At 37.6% G+C, this 17,693-nt stretch overlaps 1 protein-coding gene across 1 annotated transcript in view; it reads right to left on the bottom strand.

Annotated features, from left to right (window-relative positions):
• Positions 1 to 7,713: 7,713 nt before the first annotated feature.
• The window catches only part of LOC107292943 (desmoglein-1), a 66,715-nt gene continuing 56,735 nt past the window's right edge, over positions 7,714 to 17,693 (bottom strand). Inside the window, exons 12-17 of the mRNA XM_029285269.1 lie at positions 15,749 to 16,177; positions 15,551 to 15,709; positions 14,609 to 14,760; positions 13,501 to 13,564; positions 11,989 to 12,203; positions 7,714 to 11,577 (exon numbers count right to left, since the gene is read on the bottom strand). Of these exons, the coding sequence (XP_029141102.1) occupies positions 10,639 to 11,577; positions 11,989 to 12,203; positions 13,501 to 13,564; positions 14,609 to 14,760; positions 15,551 to 15,709; positions 15,749 to 16,177 (1,958 nt within the window). The 3' untranslated portion in view covers positions 7,714 to 10,638. The remainder of the gene's footprint in view (positions 11,578 to 11,988; positions 12,204 to 13,500; positions 13,565 to 14,608; positions 14,761 to 15,550; positions 15,710 to 15,748; positions 16,178 to 17,693) is intronic.

The following is a 17,693-nucleotide window of genomic DNA, read 5'->3' as shown; positions in this document are numbered from 1 at the left end:
CTCCCATACCTGCTATACTTGAATAAAAGTAGGTGCGTAGGAACTCAAGGGGTCTTTTCGCTCCTGCTTCTACACACCACACCAAAGAAAGATGTTGTCCGTGTCTTCTTAAGCCGCGTGCGAGGCCCGATAGTCAGCCTGACTATCGTACATCACCGGTTCCCCAAATCACCCTGGAAAGGGCCAAACGTATCAGTCTACTCTAACGCAAACCGGGAAAGCGGAGAGAGAAAAGGGAATTATAAAAGAGGTTTTACAACTCGGCCGCTTCTTTTTCAGATTATTAGACGTCGTCTTGGTAAACTATGGTTTGTAGTATCGGTTGCGGCTTGCAAAGATTAACACTTGTAGGCAGTGGCCAAATTGTTTACTTTCCCTTAGTGGGTTGATACTTCATAAGAGCAGGGATGATTAGTTTACCTACAATCCTTTAAAAATTCCATTTAAGCTTGTGGTTGTCATAAACTCAGGGCTGGATTAAGATACTTCCGCGGGTCAAAAGAGATGCACTTTCGACAGTGATAGGAGAACGGTAGACGCTTGTTAAAGTAATTTCTTTTAACGGCAAAGTGTAAAGACCCCGTCGCTGTTAATAAATTCCTTTGAATGAATTGTGAGCGGAAAATGCTTCTCTTTTCATTCTCTGCCTGCCACTTTGAATATTAAAGTTTTCCTTCCGTAATTGCCTTTTTATCTCTTGATAGTAACACTTCCTTTGCTAAATGGTGTTTTCTCTGCTTAGTTAATGGTTTTTCCCCAAGGTATAATTCAGACCAATTTCTGTAGGAAAGCTGTTTCAGCCTATTGACCAAGGTTAATGCCTGCCTAGTTTCAACACAATCATGTATTCCTTAAGTTCATCCAGTAAGGCATGTTTTGATACTAATACTGTTGTAAGGACATAACAGAATAATAGAATTGGAAGGGACATTGGCGATCTTCTAGTCCAACCCCCTGCTCAACAGGAGACTGTATACCATTCCAGACAAGTTGCTGTCCAGTTTCTTCTTAAAAGCCCCCAGTGATGGAGCACCCAAGACTTCTGAAGGCAAGCTATTCCACTGGTTCTCATTGTTAGGAAATTTCTCTTTAGTTCTAGGTTGCTTCTCTCCTTGATTAGTTGATCAAGTGATCATGATCAAAGTAGATCTAGAAAAAAGGGAGACGTTTACAAAGATAGTTTTCTTTTTAAAAAAAAAATGCAGTCTAGACTATGGCTTTTGTTCCTTTTTTACCTGACACTGATGATAAAATCTCAGGTCCAAAAAGGTTTTGCCCATCATACAAACCAAAGAGTACATTCAAAAATATGTATTGATGACCATTATATTGATGGCAAATAAATTTGTACATGCAGGTTTTGCAAATTTTTATTAATCAGTTATGTGAAGGCATTTCTGTAGAATGCATTTGAAGATATCCTTGTTATGATTATGGCACTGATACATATACAGTTGGTACAATTGGTGTGCAGAACTTAACTGGAAGGCACTTTTTTGCAGGCCAAAAAGAATAAGATATATTGAGATTGTTGAATAAAATTAAAAATTGTTGGGCAAAAAACTTGAAGTCATAAAGGGCTAGAGTATCTGAGATGTAAAAATTCAGTTGATGGATCATGGCGCAAAGGGATACAAATAATGTGAAGTCTATTGCCATCTAAAAGTTGTTTGGGATTATATAGCCTAGATAATAGTAATCCTAGTTAACCCTAGGTTTAGAACATATATTACATTAAGCCAAAACCATGCAAATCACAATGGTGTAATGGAATTTTTGAACCCATTTGTAAACCACATAATTATTTTATAAACTTGGGTTTTGTGGGTGGATTTTAAACTGGGAATTTTGTGCAAATCTAGCCATTTGTGATTAACCATGATCATGTAAACTGTGTTTGGCTGGTTAGAACCCTGAAGTGAGACACTTCTTTTCAGTAGTGGTGCTAAATGTTTTATATTTTGTTACAGATTGTTCTACACACACACACACACACACACACACACACACACACACACATTTTGAACAACTGTACAAAGTTTTTCTTTGCAGCATCCATCCTTAAAACTTAGAAACAATATATATATTGGATAAAAAAATCAGAAACAAGCTGTAACCTGCCAAGCAATTATTTCTGTTAACAGGACTTGCTTAGACTTGTTATGATATTTCTAATATGGATTCTTTTTAAGGGTGTAGCAGTACCCTGGACAAGAGATTTTAAATGAGAGAGAAAGAAAAAACAGTGGTGCTAGTTCTTCCAACTGGAAACATACGAAAACATAAATTTGTTCTTATGAATGGAAAGGTTTGGATCAGTTTGTTTTATTATGGATACTGTGCTTCTAAATTCCTGCTTCCAGATCAGTATCCAGCTTCTGTCCCTACTGTCTTCCTCACTATGACTCAGATTATGGATGATGAAAAAGATTTAGAAAGAGAACCACATGATGTTGCAATTTAATGAAGAGGGTAGAATCTTGCAGAGAATTGGGACCAAGGGTTCTAAGTGTGAAGTGGAGAGCTGATCAAATGCCTTTTGGGGAACACTGTCTTCCACCAGGGAACACTGCTTACTAACATGACCATGAATGAATATATATTAAAGTCATTGTGGCAAAATTACAACGTCATCTACTGTAGATCAGGTTGCCCAATGTTCTTGGAGAGATGGAATGGAATATTATTTTGACGTGGGAGTCATATTTGACTGGCAGGCCTTTGGTGGGGCTCCATTTGTTATCTGCGGATGACAAATTGCAATATCATCCTGGTAGTCTAGACAGAACCACTAGACAAGAGAAATACAAACAGCTACTGGCCTGCTCTTTGTAGGTATAATGTTATATCTATGACCATACTTACCTATATCAAGGACATATGTCTTTAAAGTCAAGCTTAGTTCCTAATAATTACGGTAAGATTTATTTGATAATGGCTATGGGCTCATGGCAGTGTATATGGAACTGCCCTCTATTTTTCCCCCTATAAGACCTTTGTCAGATATATTGGGCTGGAAAAAACCGACTTCAGTGGGTCATCAGTGGGCTTTCAGGGCTGAAAGTAGACTCAAACCTCATTTCCCCAATTTTAGTCAAAATCTTGGCTGTTAGATGTGATTGATGCCAATATTTCAGCCCACTTCTTGGATTGGTGGAAGTTCAAGGGAATTTAAGGAAGCATCATCCAATCCTGTAAATTTCCCTATGTGAAAAGAATTGCTACAATATATAGGTTTCAGGGATGTCTAGTTTTATTTCTGAAAACCAATCCAAATCATCCCAGAACTACGGTAAGTCTAATTCACTGATTTGTCAACTCCAGAAGTTGTCTTAGATTCAAAGGCCACTGAAGAGGGAGGTGTTCCCTACCTTGATCTATACATTTCATTTTACTCCTTGCCTGAATCTCATCTTGAAACTGTGCCAAATGAGGACATGTAACACCAGGATTGCTTCTGCATTTCATTTGTGTGCTTGTTTTTGTTCTTTTCAAATGTTTGTTGATAATTTTTAAAAAATGAATTCTAAAATTTAAAAATAAGTGTAAATATATCTATGTCCTTGCACTTTAAGGATTCAATGATAAGAATCATTTGCACAATGATTAAGCCTAATTTTCCAGTATCTATTGCGTCTCAACTAAAGGCTTGATGGTGATGTCATGCAGCTGGATATTGAAGAAGCAATTCTTACTTGTGAAACTTTCTCAGACTTCATTCACAAATTCCACTCCCAGGTTGAGCTGACTAAGCCATAGAAAACACATTAATCATGCATAGGCCTGTATATACAATTAACTCGTTAACAAGTTTGGGAAGACTCTATCTTGACTGAGTCATTTATTATTTGATTCTGCTCAGTTTGAAATCAGGGATTACTTTGGGATAAAGTTCTAACCTAATATATTTTTAAAGTTCTGCCTTCGTAGCTGATTAAAATTTTTTGGTCGTTTTAATATTGTTCCTCTTTTAACTACACTTAAATGCATTTAATTCTGCTTGCATTGTTTTCAAGGTTGCTTTGAATCCTGAAAGCACATGCACATGTCTTTATTTGCTCTGCAAAACAATGACAGTATTCATACCATGATTGACTGACAGTATTATAACAATAAAGCATGGAGAAACTACATTTTTGGAGGTGGGGAGGCCACAGATATTTGCCATTAAAGGCCATATACAATAATGTCACTCAAGAGGGAAGATCTAAAGTTTTTGACCCGTATGGATCCACTGGAGAAAACATTGAAAGGCAGTTTCAAAGGTAAAAATAGTGTTGTCTTTTAAATAGTACATAGCAAAGATATCTAATCAATAACAAAACAAAGTTGAAAAGCACCCTAAAATAAAACTATTAACAAAATGATATATAATCCATTCCTCTGCTCAGTTCTTATACTGAAGAGACACCAAAATTAAGCTACTGCCCCTTGAATTTTGGTGGCACAGTCTTCTTGAGTGGTGGGATAGGTTTGGGATGCCACAGTAATATGAGTCAGGCCTTATAGGAGGCCTGCAGATTGCCTGGTCCTGTATAAAAGTGAAGCTTGAAAGCTTGCTACTATATATGAATTCCTTAATGAAAATAATGCAGCTATAAAGCATGCATAAAATATTGACAATATTTGGACTGGTGATGCTTCATTATTTCTATAAAGTTATGAATATATATAATTTGTGAATGCTACATGTGCATGATGAATTACAATGAAGAGCCCTGGTGGTGTAGTGGTTAGAATGTAATATTGCAGGCAAATTCTGTCTGCAGCCTGGAGTTCAATCCTGATGAGGCTCAAGGTTGACTCAGCCTTCCACCTTTCTGAAGTTGGTAAAATGAGGACCCAGATTGTTGGGGGCAATATTCTGACATTGTCAACCACCCAGAGAGTGCTGTAAAGTGCTATGGGGTGGTATATAAGTGCTATTACTACTGCTAGGATGAATTACCAGCCAAACTATTCCAATTCAGTGTCTTTCAGTTGGGTTGGACCTAGTTACCATCTGAAGTTGGAAGAGAGTCCAGTAAATTTGGAGAGCCCCGGGGGGGGGGGGAAGCTGTCATTACATTTTGAAAGGATAGGTTTATAAGGTTTAGCAAATACTATTCCATCAGAATCCTAGGTCAGCTGAAATCACTAAATATGCAAATTTATTTCATCATATTATTTTCTAATTCCTCTGCATGTAATCAGTGAACTCATTACTTTTTCTTACTGGAAATTACAGCTGAAATTTACTTAAGAAAAATGTCTATCTCTGTAGCTACACTTCCATATGAGCCCTATGCAAGTCCCAAATGTAAGTAATAAAGAGTAGGTGCCTTCTTTATCCATACTTTTAGTTAGTCTTCTCCCAATTTAAAGAGATCAATACTGAAGTAGAAAAGTTCAATCTTGAAGTAACTTTTTTTTGGTAGGATTGGTCAGTGTTTGGAGACTTCCTGGGAGGTATCAGTTGCTTGGTGATATGGTACGGTGCTAGCACTATTTTGACTAATCCTTCATGTAAGTCTTTTGTGTATGTTTTGAATTGGGTGCTTGACTGGATGGTAGATTGAATCATTTGCATTGATTTCTTGATGACTCCTTTATTTGAGTGCCAGAATTCCAGGAATTCTCTGGCTCTTCTGATGTTTCTCTGGTCAACACTTTCTATATTTTCCCAGTCAAATGTGTGATTCATTCTGTGGAGGCGAGTGACTTTAGGCCCTTGTGATTTTGGATCGTTGTTGCAGATGTGCATTCTGTGATTCTTCAGTATAAATGGTGCCCTGTCCTATCTAGCACTGCCTGCAACCCAGACAGTTGAACCTCTGTGTGATGTTGGCAATTTATGATGAGATTATAGTCTCTGTCTTATACAGGATTCTTTCCAGAGTTTTTCAGGGTGTGATGCCTGGTGGCTTGGAAAGTCTTTTAGTCTTGTTTTGTTTCCTGGTGTATTTTTTGATGAATTGCTGAGGTGGAGATGGACTTGTTCTTACTGGATGTGCTGTGGTGGTAGTTGAGTTCTACTTTTATAAGAGCTGGTGAGCTGCAAAGTGTTTTTGCTCTGTTGATGATGGTTCTTACACAGTTGATCTCTTGTATTTGTGTATTAGTTGCTATAGAAGTTTAAGATTCAGTCTGGGTGGGTGGACTTCTGTAAACTTGAGTTTGCAATTTACCATCATTTAATTTAATGATGAACATATCTAGAAACGAATGTTTGTTCCCTTTCTACATCTCTATGATAAATATGACTCCTGAGCAGGTATTGAATATTTGAAATACACTTTCTTTTTGGTTTTCTTTTTAGGATGAAAAATAGTAATTAACTGATTTGTGCTTGGGATTAGATTTTAGGAAGAGCAAAGGTTTCTTGATGTTGCATAATAAGGCTGGCATCATTTCCATCCACTAGTCAGTTGATTCTTTCCCAGAAGCTGTATTCAAATTCCACACAATCTATAAATGCTGCAAATAAATCCTCATTTCTGAGGAAGCTTCCCAGGAATAGGGGCAAAACATCTGCAAAAAACCCACAATTTTGGTATATCTTCTTATGCCCAGAGGAACCCTACAAAAGTATGTACAATGAAGTACAATAAAGCTTGGCTATTCTTACCCCAGGAGATCCTGGTTCTCTGTGAAGATCATCTCTTCAGTTTCATAGGAATGAATGTCACAATATATAATTTCCAAATCCATGAAATTATTGCCCTTCCTCTAATGTGCTCCAGACAGTATACACAGCATTTTAAAATACTCTGGAAAATTATGGATTGCATCTTAGGGACAATATATATTGGGTTGTGTATATCCATTTTCATTGGCAACTGTGGCAGTCAAGTAGTGAAAGAAAGTGGGATGGGATCCTGTACATAAATAAGCAACCTTATTTATGTACAGAATACATAAATAAGGTTACTGTGCAAGAGGAAGCAAGAGGGCCACCCGTCCCATTGGTAGCTGAAAAGATTGGCAGTTAGATGCTGTTGCATGTACAGTATTTGAATATCTTGAGATATCTGCTTTTATTTTGCTGAGTGACTGTACCAAATGCTGGACACACATAATATTTATGGAGGGTTTCATCTGGCTTTTTACTGTACAAGAATGATTCTGAAATGTTGTTAGCTCAGCTCAGTTTTGAGTCACATAAGTAGCCACACCCTACCTAGCTGCAGTGCGGTGTCATTGAAGCAAGGATTTAGAGTTATATTTTAAAAAAAGAGAGACCATTATCCGATATTTAGGATTGAATCACTTAGCTTTTTGTAGCAGGCATGTGAGATAAAAGCTTGACATTTCACACTGAAATCCTTACCAGTCTTCCTTGTTCATTGCTGCTAAAGACTAATGGCAGATGCTTCCTTATAGATGACCTATGTTCCTTCAGAGGGAACACGCTTGCAATTGTAACCTAGTTTAGAGGATTTTCCAATGGATTGTATTGTTAGTTTCGTTTAAGAAATATTTATGCAACACTATTTTGAAAACACACACAAAGGAATTAGGATCTTTTGCTTAATTGTTAATAGAAAATCAAGAAGGTCGGTATGATTCAACGGCATATTTTTAAAAAAATGCCATTTAACTAGACCGGACTGACTATCAAGTGGTTGGTATGAAGAGTGAGTACTGTAAAAGCAACCTTGTTGTCTCTTATGCCCTTCAGATTTCAGCCTACATCATGTTCAGTAGTAAATAAACATTTAAAGAGTAAAGAGAAATTTGCCCAGACATTTTATTCATATTATGTTACATCTTCAAATTTACGCTTGTGTGCAAATTTATTGTAATCCCACAGCTGTGACATTTCATTCCCCGAGAAAACATTCTTTCTTAAAAGCAATCACACCCAAAACCAGCGATGGGAGGTTATGGTTAGAAAGGATTTAGACATCTTGACTTGAATGTCAGACTTGTTTGTTTTGGAAAACAAAAAAGCCTACATTTTTTCAGTATTAAATTTGTAAAGAGAATCAGGGCAGTTAAAGACAATTATTTCCTAGAAGGATGCTCATTGAAAATGTTTTAATTGGAATTACTTGCATCCAACATGAATTCAAACATAAAATTTGCTTTCAGAAGAATAAAAATAATTTAAAAAATGACTGCAAATGCAGCCTTGTAATATTATGACGTCATAATATTTTAACTCATTACACATGTTGTAAGAAGTACACCTATAAGGCTTGTGTTGATGCCTTTTATAAAATATAAATGTGAAATATATTTATAAAAGGCCATTTATCAATAGACTTTGTGATTCCTCCTGTGGAGAAACATTTGCAATGGATTTTAGCTTACAAGGTCAAATAATACAAAAAAAAATTTCGGCCCCCAGCGTTGCAGCAGTTCTGTATATTGTTCAACATATTGTCATGGGTACAGTTAAATAATATTCCCTTTAACGGAGGAATTTAAATTACTACTTAATAGCATTGGCTTTACCCTGTATTCAGTGGTGGGATTCAGCCGGTTTGCACTACTTCAGCAGAACCGGTAGCTAATTTTTTGTTGCCCAGGCCCAGAATGGACTTCTGGAGGCGGCATCCACACAGAGAACCAGTTGTTCACATATTTGAATCCCACCACTGCCTGTATTACTATAACCGAATCAAACCTGGGCAGCAAAGTTCATAAGGGGAGCAAGGGGGTGGGTTAGACAACATAAACAGTGTTATAGCATTGCAACAACAGCTCTGTCCCTTTTCTACACACATGGAAGTGTCATGCTGGCTCAAGAATGAAACAGAGATTTTAATTAAAAGATGGGTGTTAATTTTGTACAGGCATAAAACTTTTCATACTTGAACTATGCACAAATACAGTGGTGACTGGGGTGATTTCTGCATGTAACAAAATAGGTGTGGCATTAAATAATTACATAATGAGCAGTGTTTCATTAAATGATTACAAGACATAATCAGATTAGTAATTAGGGGAAGTAAGTGAAAGATATCTCATATTTGAAACTATGATTTCCAGGATTATTTGGGAAAGAATTACAATATAAATATGCACAATTTGAATATTTTGCAAGGTTTCAAGTTGCTTTGGGCAGATTTTTTTAAAAAGATATAAAGACAAATTAAAGGTACAGATCACTGTCATATTTTTGTATGTAGGAAAAAGAGCTGAATGGGAAGGTTTCTGCAAAAGAAAAATCAAGTGTGGATACTAGATAAAGTTGCTAGATATACCAGAAATTGCTATTATATTTACATCTTATTTAGTATCTTTGGGATGATCAACATGCATGTTAAATTGGGAAGAAAATTAAACACCAGGAGTAGAGACAAAAACCCATATCCTTACTCTTCTATAGAATTCTATACCAAAACTAATAGTGTACATAAAAGGTAAAAGGGATAGTTTACCATAATCTGGTGAGGAAAATTTCCCTGTGTTTAACAACTGTATTTACATTGGAGTGTATTCTCTATATTGGAGCTACTTTTAGTTTACATATGGTACATAACTAAAATGTAAAGGTCAGGTTCTAAAAAACTGTGTTATTTTTTCATGCCAAACATGGTTATGAGCTGTTGCTCTGAAACAGCAGGGTTTTATTAGAATTAAATTATTAAAAATTGATGGGAAGTCATCTGAAGTCTTTTATTTGAGAATGGAATCAACATTTGTTTTAAAATTTTCATAATCATGTATCAATAGGGAATGACTAGCAATAGTGCATTGTGATTTTTTATTAAAAAATGAATAGATCTAAATTTCTACCACTTTTCTGTCAATTCTACGTCTGAAATAGCTTTTTGGATTCTGAATAATGAAGCAATGTTTTATTTTAATAGCTCAGCATTTGGGATTTAAACATGTAGAGACCTTGTGTCTTTATTTTCTTGGGAGAAAAATATTTTGGTATTCAAATTTCTGTTTAAATTACATATAGCACCTTTATCTCTGTATAATCAGATAAAGGTGATTGTTGCTGTTTTTTGCTATATGATTGAAATGGAAATTTAAATGAAATTTAACAAATACTTTCACAATACATGATATGCTGCCTAAATCTGTTAACAACCTGTATATTTCTATTGTTACAGCAGAGTATTGTCATTCTTAAGGACTGCTATATTGACTGTAATTCACACAGGGTCTTATTCAGAGATACAGAATTAATATATGCCATTTTTTTCTAATGACACTTTTTTGTCCGGTTGCTTATGTTGACTAACTGTTTTAAGATGAAACTAAATTATGCTGAATTTGGAACAGTTTCTGTGCAACTGCTTTAAAATACAGTAAGGAATTCCAGAATTTTACAGTTCCTATAAATCACTTTGTGCACAGTTGCATTCCCTTACCATGGTGTTAATAAGTACAAAGAGGAAGTGATATGTTGGTCCAAATATTGCTCAACAGCAGATATATACAAAAGGCCCTGTTAGTGATTCCTCCATTATGTACACTATCATGTTTCCAAAGGCAATATATCAGCATTTTCTTAAATTGGCAGTGCTCCTATATTTTGGCTTATGACTAAGTAACGTTAGGAGATTCTGTTTCAGACAAGAATACTTTTTCTCTGATTTTTTGATTTGCTACCTATAAATAATAAAAACATTATTTAGCAGCAAATCTAAAAAACAAAAAGGGGTAGGGGAAACATGTAGTCACAAGTGATCTTTATTAATTAGAATACTGTATAGTGCTGTATTTTGTTACCCTTCTTCGAGTTGTACCAGGAGAAACTGTTCCAATTGTTTGACTAAGAAGATTATCAGAAGCCAACAATGGATTAGGACCACCACTTAGATTTCCAGGGCCACCACTCGCTCCTGCTCCAGACACAACTCTTTCAGTTACAACCACATTACGGGCATTTGATATGTCAGAAGGGAGGGTCATGTTGCCATGTACGCTAGCAGCAGGTCGAATTACTCTTTCGGTCACAACTACATTTGACCCTTCGGTCAGATTGGGAATGCTCAAAGAAGCTGGTAACCTTGAATTAGGAGCAATTACTCTTTCTGTGACCACAACATTTGACCCACCTGGTAGGTCAGGAATATCTATCATGCCATGGATATCGGTGACTGGGGCAGGAGCCAGCACTCTTTCTCTAACCACAACATTTGATCCACTCAGAGAATCAACATTAAGTGTGGGGGGCTTCATTGTTGAACCTGAAGTATATGTTTCTGTTACAACTACGTTACCATGGAGCATAGGATCAGGTATTGGCCTTGGAGGTTGTACATTGGAAGTAGTTGTGTAAGTATTTTCTCTAACAACGGTGGTACCACCAAAGGCAGTAGGTTGAGGCATAGATGAAGATGTGTTAACAACAATTGTGGTTCCAGGTGGTGGCAGATTTACCTCAATATCAGGATTGGGTAGAGGCATACTGGGATCTGGGAAGGGCTCAATCTCTCTTCCCAAGCAGATCTCTGCCAAGGTCTTAAACTTAGGACCCAGTGTATCCAAATAGGAATCGTCCAGATCATCCCCAATAAAACTGCAACAGCCAATGGAACCAGCAGGAGTGCCTATGCCCTCATGATCATATATTAGGAGACAATCATTTGCAGGTCTGCCTTCATCTTCATCAGCGTAGGCAAATGCTTTCTAAAAATGAATAAGCAAGAGAAAATTAGCATTGTTTATCATTAACATGAGAAAGAATATCAAAATATTCTCCAAAAAGGTAAGTACTTAAAAGCTGGGTGATTAACTTGAATTTCAGTTATACCAACTGCTTCAAATTGAATCCAAACTGATGTACTGTATATTCCCATTCCACAACATGGATAATTTATATTTATTCCATACATAATTTATTTCATACTGTGGAGAGGCAGTCCAAATTTTGCATCAAGGAATATCAAATACTCTAAGTTATGAACACTTTGCACCATTACTTGGCATAATATAATTTAGGTTTGTGTTCATAAATATGAACATAACCCTAAGCAAATATACCTAATAGTGACTTATTACCATTCTCCATATTTTGCTAGGTACAATATAATGGTTTACCTCAGAGAAGTAGCTGTCTAGGAAAGCCATATTCACACCACTTTCTCGGTATTCTTTTATTCCTCCAAATGTATCTTTCCGTCCCATTGTCCCATAGCCAGTGGTTGTCCCATAACCAAGTGTAGTTCCATAGCCTTTTGCTGCTCCAAGTCCTGTTGTTTCTTCAACTCTTGAACTCACCATTCTTCCATCACCATATTTAGTTGTGTAGATATCTGATAATGATGATTATTTATTTATTTATTTATTCAAAACAAAATAAAAGGACAATACAATCACCTGTCCTCAAGGCCTGGGAAAATAACTAGCTCTTCAGTAGCTTATTGAATAATGTAAAGGTGGTAGCCAAACAACTCACTGAGGGGAGATCATTCTAAAGGGCAGGAATTGAAACAGAGTAGGTACAATTCCTGGGTCTTGCAAGATGATATTGTTTAATTGAGGGGACTTGCAGCATGCCCACTCCGCTGGACCCAATCACATGGGAAAAGATGATAGAGATACACAGTTTCTCAGGTGGCCTGGCCATATGCCTTGAAAGGCTGTAAAGGTTATAACCAACAGCTTGAATTGTTCTCTGAAGCCTAGTAGTAACTAGTGCAACTTGCAAAGCAGCAAAGTGATGCACATCTAATACTGCCTCATTGTCTGTGTTGTCCTATTCTAGACTGGTTGTAGCTTCTGGATGGTCTTCAATAACAACCCCAAAAGGTCTTATTAATCACAGCTTTCACCTGCTCTTTGAGAACTGAGAGTTCAAGAGGATTGCACACATCTTAAATGGGTAATTACAACTCAATGGAATATCAGAAATGGAGAGTCAGCAGTGGGGGCACAAATAGACATAAAAACTCAGTCTTGGTAGGATTCAGCCTGAGGCTGTACTTCCCCATCTAGGTCTAGAGCCTCCAAAAATTGGGTCACTAACTCAACCAACCAGGGGTCAAGATATACAACATCATCCGCATGCATGTTACATATTGATGATATGTGACACCAAACTGGAAGATGATCTCACCCAGCATTTTCATGTGAACAGAAGGGGCGTGTCAAGCTCTGTGGCATCCAACATGTAAGGGCCTATAAGCAAGTTTTCTTTCTACCTGTCAATACCGGTTGAAATCAGTCACAGAAAATAGAGGAAAACCATCATAAAACAGTGGCTATGATGATAATTATAGTGTTGATGATGACACGTAATAGATTCAAAGAACAGTAGTGATCAATTCACTGATCAATTAATCAATGCAAAGCTGAATGTAAAACAATTGAGGCCCAATTTCTATTGATATGCTGTGAATATTACAGTCACTCCTATGCTCCTATGCAGACACTCTTTGTATAACAATTTTTGTAACTATGTGGATTTTTCATGGGCCCACAGAGATTCCATTTCCATAAATTATAAGAATTAGATGTAGAATAATAAGAACACATTCACTCCTCCACTTTACTGCTATTTCTATCCCCATCAACTATCAGAATTTGTTAGTTAAATGTTACTTTATTTACCTGAAGAATCTGCAAACTCCCCTTTACTTGCAGCAGTTACTGGTGCACAGATATTTGACACATCCTGGAAAGAAAGCCCAAGCTAAGTTATTAAAATATACTTTTTAATAAGTAACATAAGATTGGTAGAAACAAGGCCTTAGATTTGTGTGGAAGTATGTCTTAGTTTGATTATAAAATCTATTATAGTTCCTTGTGACAGTACTGTCAATGGATCCATCTGGTTTGGTATCAGCACATAAGTGATCTTGGCTTGGTTTGGAAGCAATCAGTGTTTGGACCTGGTTAGTTACTGGGATGGGAGGCCATTGTGGCAAAACATCCTGGAATAAGGTAGCAGCAAACCACTATTGTAGAGTTACCAACATCCCCCTCCCCCCCAGATGGTTGTGTTCACAGAGTCACGTTGGGGATGTAGAAAATAAAATAGATGACATTGACAGAGATATACAGAATCTGTTACCTAAGGCAAAGGGGGCTAAATATTTTTCAGGTGCAGAATGAGATAACATTCAGAAGAAGATTAGTCAGATGCTTCCCTAATTCACTGGACTATAAGAAGGAAGTACAGCAGAATCGGACTTGCAAAATTCTGTTATTTATACTAATCTCAATAAAAGTAATGTCAGCCTTCTTGTGGGGTTGATTTCCTGTTCTGAACTTCCTAGTTGAACTCAATGGCAACTTTTCCTTTGACTGGAAAAGTTGAGTACCTGCTGAGGTCCATCGCTAATAATGTCTTCTAGGCTTCTTTGTTGCTGATGTTGCCTATTCATCTGTCCTTTCTGAGAGTATGTCAGTGATTAAGCAATGGGAAGCAAAGGCAGCCTGTGTTTTTCTTTCCTAACAAGGTACAGATTGGCCTCCTAGGTCATGAAAAAAATGGAGAACTACTGATGGATAGTGGCAAAGAGGCTCCCTAGTCTAAGATGGGGTAAAGATTTTCTGTAGTCAACTCCTAGCCCTTGGTCTTGATGGTTGGGGATCTGGTGGGAACTCAGCCTAATGCATCTGGAAGGAACAAGTTGGTTGATGCTGAAATAATATGTATCTGCATGTAGACATTTGGGAATATGCACGTCTCTGTGTGTTTCAGTGAAGAACTAACCCGGTCTTCAGGCTGTGCTCCTTCAATTCCCCAGGAATGGATAGCTCCTTCTGTGCATTCAGGCACAGGCTCAAATCCAGCTCCCACTCCACCAGCCTGTCTGGATCCCAGATAACCCAAACAATCACTCTGTGACATCAGAATTGGTACCACTGATAAACCAAACCAAAACAAAAAGTTATGTGCTTTTCATCAGTAGACTAAATATTTGATTTGTATATAAATAGAGGCACACAATAATGTGGGACCAGTCTATTTCTAGTCTACAATGTCTACTAAAGCCATATAATCATTTCTGGAGATTTTTTGCTCCAGGTACCTTTACAGGTTGAACTGTGCTGAGTGAATGTTGGGCACAGTTATCTCAGCTGCCCCCCCCTGACATTGGAAACCTTTTCCTGGACAGGCACACCTGGCATCTACATTACTGCTTTTTGGTGCTAGACACACACTTCTTAAATTTTAATTGCTTCAGTGCCATGTATTAATCATTGTATATGTTATCTAAAGCTTTTAAAATCCTTTTTAGTGATCATTGTCATTATTTAATGTGGTATTTTAGTAGTTTAACAGACATATTCTTGGGAAAAATTTGCTTTGAAAATCAAAATCACATTCTTAAATAAATCAACAAACATTTTTCAGGATAATAGCAAACACTTTTTAAGCCTAATATTATCAGCATGTGTATTTCCATTCAGCAGATGATGCATCTCAAGATGGACATCATGAGCAGAACACTTTTTAACTGAGGGTTGTTGTTTTTTGCATGGAGAAATTGAGACTAAGTTCATAGCAACATTCTCAATTAATGAGAATCAAAAGGTCTATTTTACAGAGCCATTATATACTGAGCAAAAAGTTTTATAGAAGTAAAAAATCATATTATATAGAAAACACATTTTTTAAAAAGGAATAAATCTATCCTTATAGAATACTTACACACAAATATTAATCCTCCAAGAAGCATCAGGCCAATGGCAGCAGCACTAAGAGAAGTTTCTCCACCATTTTGCTTCGCTCCTCCTACATCAATAGCATGCCCACTAGTGCCACCATGCCCATGTGTGTCATCAATGCCACCTATACCACCACCACCACCTCCAGTACTACCTCCACCTGTTCCCCAGTCAGTGCCACCTGTTCCCCAGTCAATGCCACCTGTTCCTCCTCCACCTGTTCCTCCTCCACCTGTTCCTCCTCCACCTGCTCCTCCTCCACCAGTTCCTCCACCACCTGCTCCTCCACCACCTGCTCCTCCACCACCTGCTCCTCCTCCACCTGCTCCTCCACCACCTGCTCCTCCTCCACCTGCTCCTCCACCACCTGCTCCACCACCACCTGCTCCTCCACCACCCGCTCCTCCACCGGCTCCACCGCCACCAATAATTATAATTTTGACTCTCTTGGTAGCCATTTTGATACACATTCCATTTTGATCACAGTGACAGGCCTGCAGAGGAATTACCAGTGGCCTTTGACAGCTTTTGCCACTGTTGTCGATCACTTTGACTTGGACCTCATAAATTATGAACTCTATGTTGTTAGTGAACAGAGCTGCTGAAGTAACTGGAGGGAGACATAAGGGAAAGGACTACATTAAGAACTCTGCTTTGAAATCCCTATAATCAAAGTTCATTCTCTTAAATAATTATTGTGAATTTGACTATGAAAATTCAATGAACAAAAAGTCTCTAACAGGATAGGCATAACATATATGTTTATTTGTGTGTGTATGTTCGTGTATGTATACACGCACATATACATACAAGTAATTCTTGATTTACAATCAAAATTGAGACCAGAATTTCTGTTGTAAATCATTATGATGGTAAGTTAAGTCAAACTTAGTTTTATAACAATTTACATGGTTATTAAGCAAATCCAAGTTCTCCAATGGAAATTTTTGCTGGAAATTAGCAAAAAAGGTCATAAATCACTATTATGTAACTGCAGGAAGCTGCAACTGATTGTAAATACAAGCCAGTTGTCAAGTGCCTGAATTGCAATCATGTGACTGCAAGGGTGGTGCAACAGTTATAAGTGTGACTACAGATCACAAATCATTTTCCCAAGGCTATCATAACTTTGAACCATCATTAAATCAAGAGCCATACATCGAGGACTTTTTGTGTTATCAGTTTGTATCTGGTCTGATCACAGTGATGGCCTTCAACTTTATACATTTTTCTCTTTTTCTTCTTCTTCTTCTTCTCCCCTTTTCAGCCCTGCAAGGTGGGTAAAGACAGGCTCACAAGCTCAAGGTTGACTCAGCCTTCCCTCTTTCCAATGTCAGTAAAATGAGGACCTAGATTGTTGGGGGCAATATGCTGACTCTGTAAACCGCTTAGAGAGGGCTGTAAAGCACTGTGAAGTGGTATGTAAGTCTGAATGATATTGCTATTTGATAAAACTTATTTTGTTTCTCCTCCTCCTCCTCCTCCTCCTCCTCCTCCTCCTCCTCCTCCTCCCCATTTTCATACTGCTGACTTTTCCCCCTCCTTCTCTAAAAATAACTGACACTTAAGAGAAATGGATGCCACTGTCCCGTAGTGCTGGGATTTGTATATGACTGATGGATTAATCTTTGAAATTCAGATAGATCAATAATTCAAGGCAATAAAATGTATCAGTTAAAATATCCCCAGAGCTATTTATTTATTTATTTTATTTATTTATTTATTGAATTTTTACCCCGCCCTTCTCCTTGCGGACTCAGGGCGGCTGACAGCCTGATAAAAACAAATACAAAAAATACCACAATACTATCGTTAAAAATATAATTAAAATGAAATATTTGATAGGCCTTTGTAATTTAAAATTATTTTTAAAACCCCCGTTAAAAATTGCCCCTTAGGCCAGTCCTGCTAGTTGAAATAGCCATGTCTTAAGGGCGCGGAGGAAGGAAGGGGGATCCGGGATCACCCGGATCTCTGGGGGTAGTTCGTTCCAGAGGGTGGGAGCTCCCACCGAGAAGGCCCTCCCCCTGGGGGTCGCCAGCCGGCACTGTCTGGCTGACAGCACCCTGAGGAGACCCACTCTGTGGGAGCGTACCGGCCGATGGGAGGTAATCTGAGGCAGAAGG

The sequence above is a fragment of the Protobothrops mucrosquamatus genome, unplaced genomic scaffold, assembly GCF_001527695.2.
Source record: "Protobothrops mucrosquamatus isolate PMUCROS unplaced genomic scaffold, P.Mucros_1.0 scaffold1456, whole genome shotgun sequence".
NCBI classification, from domain to species: domain Eukaryota; kingdom Metazoa; phylum Chordata; class Lepidosauria; order Squamata; family Viperidae; genus Protobothrops; species Protobothrops mucrosquamatus.
The sequence above is the reverse complement of the archived record's forward strand: the minus strand, read 5'-3'. Positions and strand labels throughout refer to the sequence as shown.